Below are 11253 nucleotides of genomic sequence, written 5' to 3'. Positions count from 1 at the left end.
GTGTGTGTGTGTGTGTGTGTGTACATAGCAGTGCAGTTTGCACACCAAGACAAAACTCAAGTGTTATTTTATTGCTTTTTACAGGTAAAGTGCATCGCAACTGCACAAACAATGGCTGGACAGACCTGCTGATTCCACACGAAGATGCTTGTGGCTACTCTTTCAATGAAAGTCTCTTATTTCTTGGAGAGGTTGGTGGATAGATAGATAGATAGATAGATAGATAGATAGATAGATAGATAGATAGATAGATAGATAGATAGATAGATAGATAGATAGATAGATAGGCTCAAGTCTGAAGGGAAAAAACAGTGCCTCATGGGAACTTTTCTAAAAGCCAATGCTTATCTCACTTGCTAAGTGATGATATAAACAGCTCTGCTTCCAGACCCACGCATTTACTGCTTTGGATGAGGCTCCTGTCATTTTAATGTGCTTCAGAGCTTTTGTTCTTTGTTTTGAAATAGACACATGGCTGTAACATTTTTCATTGTCATTTTCGACACTTTTATGAGCATGAGGGCCACAACTTTAATAGAGACCATGCACAAACATTAACGACTAAGCTTGTGTTGTGGATGGAGTTATGCAGGTATTCTCATGACTAACGTGATACCCATTTTTAGTGTCTTCTTCCTGATATATGATGGTGTTTGTCTTTGCTAACCCCTGAACCTAACCCAGCTGCTCCTGTGGTAATATGCTGATATAGTCTAAAGCTAGCTCATGATAGCAGGCCATTGCCAATGCCAACTAGCCCAAATGAACTGACCCTTAAAACAGTACTTAGTTTTACTTTTCCATTTTGCTTATGTTCAAAGTCAGAGCATTGCTGTACCTTTTTGGTTTATTTAGAAATGCTAGCTACAGTACACGCTAGCTAGCTAATTTACCGCTAACTTCTAATTCTGCTCAAACATGTAAATCTGCCTTTTCATGGACTCCTTGATAGTATGTCTTTTTGTTTTTGTATTTTAAACCACTGAATGCTGATTTATTAATTATTCAAACATAAAAAAGCCACCTAACTCAAGGGATAAACTAGTTTTGTGTCTACACATAACTAATAATTTAGCAAAGAACCCATTTAAAATTGTATCTTTAGACACTTTGTTACTGTCTGTCACAGAAGCACATCCTTTATTCCCACTTCGAGTGTTAAATCTATGAAAAAAGGCTGGAGTATCGGACAAACAAAAGTACCTACAGTAGATGAACAGTATCTGACCACTTAAAGAAATTACAAGAAAGTTTGCCTAAGAGAGTTCATGCTCTTTTGAAGAATAATGGCGGTCATATCAAATTTTGACTTTCAAGCTCGCTAGAATCGTATAATTAGTTTTTGCCTTGCATACTGCATTTCCGTGCATTGTAGTACATTTCAATAAATCACTGTAGTTATTTCCATTTAACTAGCCAAATATAAAGACATGAACCTTTGCACAGAATACATGCAGTTAAATAAGACAAATTATCAGTGTATTCTTAGTTTCCGTCCTTATATTATATCATACTGCATTCTCATATCCTGCTGCTTAGGAAAATAATTGAATATCGTCTATTCTTGATTCAGTCCTCAGACAGCCACTTGTATTTCTCCTATGTGAAGACAATGTACACAGTTGGATACACAATTTCCCTCATCTCTCTCATCATTGCCATCACCATATTCTGTGTGTTTAGGTGAGCAACATCTTGGCCTGAATAACTGTCAACCCTGTGCTTAAAGATGATGAATAGTTCCTAACCTCGAATTGTCCGTGTTTATATTCCTTCAGGAAACTTCATTGTACCAGGAACTACATTCACATTCAACTGTTCATTTCCTTCAGCCTGAGAGCCATCTTCATCTTCATCCGAGATGCTCTGCTCTTTACAGATGAAGAGATTTATCACTGTGACTACTATCCGGTAGCGATGGACCAACGATTGTTTGATGAAACCCAAGTTCTGAGGCTTAATAGGATTAAAAATGTGTTACTGTTTTGTCATTTCTTCTCAGTTAAACTGATCCAAGAAGTTCTTGGCTTATCTTAGCTTAGCATAAATGTTGGCAGTAAAGGCAAAAGAAAGAATGTAGTAATATGCTCTTTTGGCAGCGAGTAGAAATCTTCAGGCGTTATTTTGATACTGAGGTTGTGATGTAAACTGCATGGACTCACTGAAATCTAGCATAGGCATCATTTTAGCGGAGTCGTTTTGTTCTAGAACTAAAACTATTTTTGATAACTTGGAATAACAATAAGCCTAACTCAAGTTCTTTTGTGTAATTGTGGTGGGGCAGGCGCCGTGTAAGGTCGTGCTGATGTTTTCCAACTACTCCATCCTTGCAAACTACAGCTGGCTGCTGGTGGAGGGCCACTTCCTATACACCCTTGTTAACCGCTCCTTCTTCTCCCTGAAGAAACATCTGGCCTGGTACATCGTCCTCAGCTGGGGTGGGAAGAACCGTCTTCACCTTGTGGTGTCTCCTTTCCTAAAACTCAACCTCAGATCTATAGTCACTTATTTATTTCATCACACAGGTTTGCCACTGATTGTGATCATCTCCTGGGGGTGTGCAAAATATTTTTATGAAGATGAAGGGTAAGGTCTGTTTCTCTCAGCCTTGCAGTTATGATATTATCATGTCATGTATTATTATTTGACAGTTTTTTCTCATTCTCTTTTCAAAGATGTTGGGAAACCAGGAGGCATGAATGGATTTGGTGGATACTTCGAGTGCCAGTTCTTCTAACTATATCTGTAAAACTTTGGTTTTCTGTTGTACTTACATTTCATTCTTATTTGAAAGATTATTTTTAAACATTCCACATTTTGAACATACTTTTTAGATTGACAGATGTACGTATCATGTGTAAGCTAAATCTGAAGCTAACAGCAAGTTAACTTAGCTAACAACTTAGCTAACCACATGAAGTGAAAATGTCTGCCATTATTATTTATTTCAACAAAGTAACTGTATTCTGAATACCACCTTTTTAAACAGTAACTGTAATGGAATACAGTTACTCATATTTTCTATTTTAAATACATAACAGCGGTACATGTATTCCATTACTCCCCAACACTGGTGGCAACAAAAGCAATTACTGGGAGTGTTTTTTTTAGTAGCACCTTCTTAGAATCCAATTTCACCCAGCGAGAACCCACAACCTCCATGAACCACTGCCACCCAGGAAAATACGCATTTTTTTCTAGAAATCATTGATTGTATCATGTCCAATATGGCAGACAACTCTGACGCAATGTCTACCTGAGAAGGGACTAGAAGCACAGAAGGAGAAACAATCATTTGCACTGCTTTTATCATTTCAGATGAACCTCATCTTTTTCATGGGGATTTTGAGGATACTGGTGAACAAACTCAGAATGCCAGATGCACAGAGAAACGAATTAAGCCAGTATAAGTGAGTAGTGCCTACAGGGTAATGTTTGCTGTTATACTTCTATGATATATTCATACTGATGGACCTATACTTATACTAATATGTTCACCCAGGGTCGGCCCGTGGCATAGGCCGTATAGGCAAATGCTAAGGGCGCCGTCCATCAGGGGGCGCCACGCCAGTGCCACAAATGTTGAAAAAAAAAAAAAGTTGGTACTATTATTTCTAAATACAAAAAAATAATCCCACGTTAATTAAAATGCAAAGTAAAGCTTATTTAATAGAAATATTATTTGTTACAACATTACACTACACTGCTGATGTAGGGGGGCGCCACCTAAAATCTTGCCTAGGGCGCCAGATTGGTTAGGGCCGTTTCTGTGTTCACCTAAAGGTAAATTTGTAAACTCACAAGTTCAAAAAGAGTTTAAAACCCTAAAATATATAGCTGTCAATAGAATGTGATAAAACAACGGTTTCATTGTGTTGAAGAGCTATCAACTGAAGTTTAACTAGAGCTCAGTCACACTGCTCTGTGACATAACATGCGGCAAGTTAATGCAAACTCTATTCAGCCAGGCAAGTCAGGGATGTCAAACTCATTTTGCATGGTTTAACCTGTGAAACTCCCTGTTCTGTAAGTGCAAAGAACTTTACTTACACGTTTAAATCCTGAAATATTTCAATATAAGAAAAAGAAGTGTGTCTGCATGCTCTACATGCTTTGCAAACAAAAGAAATCTGTCAGCACGGTTCTTTGGGCTTAAAATGTAAGGAATAAATATGTAAAATTACAGAAAATTTTCTGGCAGCTCATTGGCCACAAAGACTGCCCTGTAATTATAAAAGTGGAAGTTTTTGTTAATTCACAGAAAATGCTTTTTTTAAACGGTGGACCCATTGTAAAAAAAACATGTTATATCTGTTATGTAATCATGTTGGTGTATAACGGATGACGATGGGGAAGGTCTTTATCAGTCATCATCAAAAAATACAGTTAAAAGTCTAAAATTGTATGCTTTCAATCATATTTTTCAAAGCTGTCCAGCAGGCCTGATTGGAGCCTTTGCCAGGCTGTTTCTGGCCCCAGGCCTTATGTTTGACACCCTTGATGTAGATTAACATATTCAGTATATATATATATATATACTAGGGTATATATATATATATATATATATATATATATATATATATACTATATAAGTATATATATATATATATATATATATATATATATATATATAAGAGTAGACAGATATATATATATAAGAGAGAGATATAGTATAGTGAGATATATATATATATAGGAGTATATATATAGATATATATATATATATATGATATTATATAGAGAGAGATATATATATAGAGAGAGAGAGAATATATATATGAGAGAGAGAGATATATATATAGAGAGAGAGATATATATATGAGAGAGATATATATATAGAGAGAGAGAGATATATATAGAGAGAGAGAGATATATATAGAGAGAGAGATATATATAGAGAGAGAGAGATATATAGTGAGAGATATATATATAGATGAGAGATATATATATAGAGAGAGATAGTATATATAGGCAGAGATATATATATATAGATATATATATATATATATATATATATATATATATATATATATATATGATCATATATATATATATAATATATATAAAAGATATGATGATAGATAGATAGATAGATAGAATAGATAGATAGATAGATATATATTAGAGATATATATAGATATATATATGAGATATATATATAGATGATATGATATAAGAGAATGAGAATATATAATAGTACAAGATATATATATATCATATATATATATAATATATTATATAGATATATATAGCATATAAAAGCTGTCCAGTGGGCAGGACTGGAGTCTCCTGGGCCTTATGTTTCATACATTTAAGAGACTCTTAAATGTGATTCCTCCTGAGGAATAGAGGAATAGGGGTAGGGCTAAAAAGAAAAAAGTTACACAGCAATGCACATCCAAAAACATTTCCATAGACTTAACAATGAAACTGCTGCCCCCTGTTAAAATTTTTGAGTGTTCCAGTTTGTGGAGGGTCGTTACAAAAAGTACCTTTAAGGCTAATCACACAGTGCTCTATGAGCAAGTGCTTGGCGAAATTGGGAAGAAAAACTCCCTTTTAACAGGAAGAAACTGCCAGCAGAACTAGGCACAGGGAGCGGCAGCCATCTGCCATCATCTGGGGTTGAGGGGAGGAAGAGAGGACACAGACAAACTGTGGAGTAGAGATGCAGCACTACCCCTTCCCCTCCTTGTTCTCGTGTTTCAGCACAACAACGCCCATCTCCACGCTGCCAGAGCAAAGTAGGCCTTTCTGGATCAGGACTCAGAGCACATCCAGACACTTCCTTTGCTAGCAATTAGTCCTGGTATGTTTGCTACTGAACATGAGCCTGGGACAGGCTGGGTCAATGTCCCAGAGGCAGCCACAACCAATGACCAGCCGGACACTGAACTCAATTCCACAAGAACAGATCCAGACACTTGTGCAGTCCAAACACAGATGGGTGACTGTATCCAGGGAAACCTATAGCATGTAGTACATATTTTGACTAGTAAAAAGTTAGTTTTTAATAGTTTTAATAGGTTGTTTTTACTGTCACTTAAACAAAAATGCTGATTTCTCCTCACCCAGGAGGCTGATCAAATCCACGTTTTTTCTGGTTGCTCTGTTCGGCGTGCATTACATCTTGTTCGTGTTCTTGCCCGTTGAAGTCAGCAGCTCTATGTTTAAGATCTGGACCTTTGTAGAGCTGGCTCTGTCATCCACTCAGGTAAACCAGATGATACCCTGACTATTTCACTCAATTCAATGACAAATGTAACCACACGATCAGCTGACTTTTCTCTCTTGAAGGGCTTTGTGGTCGCTGTCCTCTACTGCTTTGTGAACGGAGAGGTGAGAGGTCTTCCGCTTTTACAATAAACAGATTCAGAGGAAAGTTTGGAATGTGTGGACCAACGTGCATGTGTGTATTCAGGTGCAGCATGAATTTCTAAGGCGGTGGAGGAGATGGAGGCTGACTCAGCACCTGCCCACCAGACGCAGCCAGCGCCACGGCTCCATCAGCCACAGCGGGACCCCTCACACCCAGGTGTCCCTGCTGCCCTGCTCTCCAGGCAGCCTGTTGACAAGTGGGCTCCCTGTGGACACTGTGGAGATGTGACTCAAGCTGGGATCAGCTCATTTTCTCGCTCGTCTCATCCATAGCATGACGGACTCTCACTTAGTGCCGACAGTCAACAGCTTGGCTGCTTAAAACAGCATCGGACGCTTTGTTTGGAGATTTAAAGTACTGACAGGAAGATTTTAGGAGTCGGTGAACAAAAAGCTACTTTCTTTAATCACTTTTTGCAAAATGTAGCTACCCTCTGTTACCCTGGCATCTGTCCAGGGTGTACGTTTAATAAGCTCTTTTAAAAAAATGGATGTAACATTGTAACTAAGCTTTAATTTTACTAGTGGGTGTGTTGAAATGTTTTCTTTTATGTTTTTTATTGTCCTACCCCCCATTTCCTTATACAGGTTTTACCTCTTGCAAGATGACAGTGCTAAATCAGTGTTTGCTCCTAATGACTCGCCTGGTTAAATAAAGCTTACATCAGCTCAGTCCCAGAGTTATGTTTTAGCATTTAGTTTTACTTTGTTTTGACTTTTTTCAATTTGCTTTCAGTTCATTTCCAGATTGGATTTTTATTGCAAGACTCCACATCCACACCCTGATCAGACAACTTGTGGTACAATTTTCTACCAAACCAACAGATGCTAAAACTAAGACTATTTCCCCCCAGAAGTTTTGATTTCAGTGCTCCAAGTTCAAAAATATTTTAAGTTCACTTTACATTGTTAAAAAATTTTTTTTACAGTTTTATTTTAGTTCAGGTTTAGTGAACTATAATAACTTTGGTCACAACACCATCTTGTGGCACAGAGTGAGTATTACACAAGAGTGCAACATACTGTTGATTGACCACGACACGATAAGGAATGAATGTGAGGAAGCATTTAGATGTCAAAAAAGTGCCTGTATGAATGTGTGTGAGTGGATGAATGACATGTTGTATGAAGGTCTTTAAGCAGAAAGCAGTATATAAGAGCAAGTCCATTTACCATGTTGATTGCTGTAGTTATTTTAGTGAATTTTTGATCAATTTCTTAAAGATGGGAAATTAGAAACAGGGAATTGTCAAAACCGAGTTAAAGGCATCCTGATTTTGTCATTAGCATAGCTGAAGCTCCTGAGTATGTCCTGCAGCTCCCATAACAGCACTCAGCGCTATCTTTTCAAATACAAGTTTTTTTAAACTAATTCAGTTTGATAACCACGCTGACATTGTAGTATGTTTTATTCTATGGAGCAGAAGTGGCACCTCAGGCCGCTGCTTTAGCCACACATCTACTGCCCTCAACCACACAAGAGCGCTTCCTTCTTGCCCTCTGACTCAAGACGTCAGCTGAGATTAAGCACCACCACCCGTGATGTGTTCCAGAGCTGAAGGAAGCTCGGGGTGAGATTGTTAGACGAAGCCAGACTGAACACAGATCAGCCATCTGTGGCAAACATGCAAGGCTGATGGCGAGGAAAGAGTTTCCCGAAGACAACAGAAACAAATTTTTATTTTTATATCTTTATTTTTCAGACATTTTACAAAACACTTATTTGCTGTCTCGATAGGATGCAAGAAGCCCAATACTGCCTTCATGTCTATCCTCAGTATGAAGCTAGAACTAGCTGGTTTAGTATGAAGTGGTACCGGGGGGGGGTCTCCAAAAAGGACGGTTTACGTGCATTTAACCAAAGCCCGCTCACTGGTTCAGTAGAACTCATAAAACAGAAACCAGAGCACTTCCAGTCCCATTTTGTTGTCAACACGAACAAATAAGGTTCCAGTAAGGATGGCTTATCTCTTTCAACCATCTGAATGCACCCAATGATGAAACACACAGACTCTAGATTCCATATTTCTCCTTGAGTTCCTCCACCAAAGCAACATATTTGGCCATTGCTTCCTCTTTGGACAGACCTGTTGATCAGGAAACAGACACAAAGGAGAAAGTAGTTTGTTACTGCACGAAAAATGTGACATTGCTGAGATTTGTTTTCAAAGGCTTCATATCTCTGACCTTTCCTTGCATTCCATGCATCCCACTTTGCTTTTCCTGTAAAGTCAAGGAACCCTGGACGCTCTGTGAAAATAAAAGTAACTGTGAGTTAGTCACATATACATACATACACACACACACACACATCCATACAATACTATACACAAACACACAACACACCACACAACACCGATATATATATCGCGTACTGACGTAAATTACTGGATCGGATATCGGAGAGAAATAAAAAATGTAATCCGATCCATTAAATATCAAAAAAGCACCTCACAAAACTTGCGACATGGCGTAACTCGGCTCATAACCTTAGCACGTCGCAGCAGTATGCTCACGTGATAGAGCGGCTGTGTGTATTTGGAGCCTCCCTACCAAACTCAGAGGAAGTTATCCCAGAGAGAAGTAAAGCAAGTGTGTAAGTTCATCTCTGAATGTTTGTAAAGCATTCCCACGTTAAGCTTAAGTGAAGGGACTGCCTCTTCTCTCTCCCTCCCTCTTCTGCTGCTACTTCAGTCATGAAACTGCTTAATGATCTGCTTTTTTGTCACTACTCCCGTTTCTCTTGTTTGTTTTTGGCCCACTTTGCACCAGAAAGAGGAAACCAGCGGCTGAACAGCAGCAGCACGTTTAAGTTTGATAAGCTGTTGTTAGAATTTATTTAATATTACTTTGTACACCAGGATCTTTTTCTACGTAGCTGACGGCTATGCAGGGGCGGATCTAGCAAAGTTTAGCCAGGGGGGCCGGTAGGGCATTAACAGGGAAAAGGGGGCACAAAGACATACTTTTCTTTCTTATTCTCATTTAAAATGTCCAGCTTTTAATAAATAATTATCAGAATCTTACACCCAAAGTTTTAATCTGATGTAAAATGTATAGAAGTCCATTATTGTATATAGTAACTGTTAAGTCTAATGTACCTTAGTAAGCTATAGTACTTTTTCCTTTGGGAAGATACCATCTGTGCAGTCTGAATTTTGTTGAAGAAAGATGTTGAATCTATTTAATATTTCTTGAAAAATAATTGATTTCTGTGCATTTTTTTTCACACTGCATCAAATTAAAGTTGATTACGTCGATTAAGCATCATGAGGTGGAGCGTGGGGGGTGGTTCCCTATTTTTTATTTTTTTTTTTTTGCTGGGAGTTGTGCAACCCTATTAGTTAGGTTGCTTAATATTTACGCTAAGTACTCTTTAAAATACCAGAATAGGAAGGATTGAGTAGGTTTAAGTTTATTAGATTGATCAGTTTTGCTGAACTATGAAATATTTTGGGTGCAGTGTATTTTTTTTACATACAGGTATAACAGAATAGCGTTAGTGTTGTTGTTTATTTAAACTTGAGTATGAACTTATACAGCAAGATATTAAAAAACAGTTTTATTGATTAAAAAACACACTATATCGGATTCATATCGGTATCGGCAGATATCCAAATTTATGATATCGGACATAAAAAAGTGGTATCGTGCCATCTCTAATACACATATATACACATATATACACATATATACACACATACACACACACATACACACACACATACATATATATATATACATATACATATACATATACATATATACATACATACATACATACATATATAGCAGTGACAACACTGATGGAGAATAAAAACATCAGCATAATAAATCCTTTAAGGTATCAGGGGTTTAAAAATATATATATCGTTTGGGATATACATCAGAAGTTTAGAAAAAAAAAACTTGTGGGAAGTTATTCAGCAAATCACGCAGAACTCGTCAAACCTGATTTTTCTCAGTACCACCCGTCTCCGCTTTCGCACATGCAGTTAGTGGCTCCATATGTCTAACACACACACGCCACTGTCACGCTACTCACCTGTGTTAATATCACCAACTGTAGCTTGCTTATATAAGCCGTACAGATCGCCCATTTCTTGCTGGTTTGGTTTCTGCTTCAGAACCTTCACCTCCTCCACCGCTTTGTCAAAGGCGTCCTGGTTAGGACAAGTCACAGCATATCCTCAGATCATATCCACTCGCCCATCTTCACTATCACCTGAATGCTCTTCTCAGTAACCAGGAACGAGTTTAAACTTAACACCTCGTTACAACTACAAGAACCTGTCGAGCTAAACGGTCTGGTTCCTGCCCCCCCACCAAAAAAAACCCTCTTTCCAGTCCCTGTGATTTATACGTAAGTCAACATTACAGAGAAATCACTTAGAAACAATGTTAATATTTTAGATAAGATTCCAGGAAAGTTTTAAATACTAAAGAGGTCATACTTACAGTCATGACTGCGGTGAAACTGGGGCACACCTTTGCTCCTGTTCAAAGGCCTGCTCGTCCAACTCGCTGCAGTTGTGTCAGCTGTGCTGTGATTTGCTGAGAGAAAGGAAGTGGGAGGGTTTATGGGATTTCTTAGGAGGGGGTGCGGAGGGGGGTTTGATATTGATTGGATACCAAGTAAATACAGTCACTGTTGTCAGTACCGATACCAATCCCGATACTTTTAACCTATAAAGGCAGTTTACAGTCATGATTTATGAGACTAATCGTCATCAATTTGCTAATTCTAGGCACATTTTAATGACCACTAGATCACTGTGATTTTTACTTTCATCGATAACTAGTTGGTAAAACACACCTTTATGCTTATCATGTGTTTCGAAACTTGGTGACCTGGAATGTAAACATATCTGTCAC

The 11253-nt window shown here is 37.9% G+C and overlaps 2 protein-coding genes across 3 annotated transcripts in view; one reads left to right on the top strand and one right to left on the bottom strand.

Moving 5' to 3' along the window:
* LOC102313490 (secretin receptor) overlaps positions 1 to 7050 on the top strand; it is an 8758-nt gene extending 1708 nt beyond the window's left edge. The window contains exons 4-13 of one of the 2 annotated variants that reach the window (XM_005933946.3): positions 85 to 191; positions 1574 to 1683; positions 1779 to 1911; positions 2285 to 2438; positions 2526 to 2586; positions 2676 to 2745; positions 3319 to 3410; positions 6076 to 6214; positions 6298 to 6339; positions 6422 to 7050. In XM_005933946.3, coding sequence (XP_005934008.1) covers positions 85 to 191; positions 1574 to 1683; positions 1779 to 1911; positions 2285 to 2438; positions 2526 to 2586; positions 2676 to 2745; positions 3319 to 3410; positions 6076 to 6214; positions 6298 to 6339; positions 6422 to 6607 — 1094 coding nt within the window. In that variant the 3' untranslated portion in view covers positions 6608 to 7050. The remainder of the gene's footprint in view (positions 1 to 84; positions 192 to 1573; positions 1684 to 1778; positions 1912 to 2284; positions 2439 to 2525; positions 2587 to 2675; positions 2746 to 3318; positions 3411 to 6075; positions 6215 to 6297; positions 6340 to 6421) is intronic. The other variant, XM_014337326.2, reaches the window with a different exon arrangement.
* Positions 7051 to 8053: 1003 nt separating this feature from the next.
* LOC102313185 (acyl-CoA-binding protein) lies at positions 8054 to 10965 on the bottom strand. The gene is made up of 4 exons (XM_005933945.2): positions 10837 to 10965; positions 10424 to 10541; positions 8566 to 8628; positions 8054 to 8465 (listed from the first exon to the last, which is right to left on the bottom strand). Exons 1-4 carry the CDS (start codon positions 10840 to 10842, stop codon positions 8392 to 8394), a joined length of 261 nt encoding a protein of 86 aa, XP_005934007.1. The 5' UTR covers positions 10843 to 10965; the 3' UTR covers positions 8054 to 8391.
* Between the last annotated feature and the right edge of the window lie 288 nt (positions 10966 to 11253).

This window comes from Haplochromis burtoni, unplaced genomic scaffold (genome assembly GCF_018398535.1).
Source record: "Haplochromis burtoni strain Fernald_Lab_line unplaced genomic scaffold, NCSU_Asbu1 Contig_139, whole genome shotgun sequence".
NCBI lineage: Eukaryota > Metazoa > Chordata > Actinopteri > Cichliformes > Cichlidae > Haplochromis > Haplochromis burtoni.
The sequence above is the reverse complement of the archived record's forward strand: the minus strand, read 5'-3'. Positions and strand labels throughout refer to the sequence as shown.

What these genes read in the sequence shown, in the direction of transcription:
- LOC102313185 (XM_005933945.2), bottom strand. An exon ending in AGTTGGTGATATTAACACAG is followed by an intron (nt 8,629 to 10,423) that starts GTGAGTAGCGTG and finishes TTATTTTCACAG; the next exon opens with AGCGTCCAGGGTTCCTTGAC. An exon ending in TGCATGGAATGCAAGGAAAG is followed by an intron (nt 8,466 to 8,565) that starts GTCAGAGATATG and finishes CCTGATCAACAG; the next exon opens with GTCTGTCCAAAGAGGAAGCA.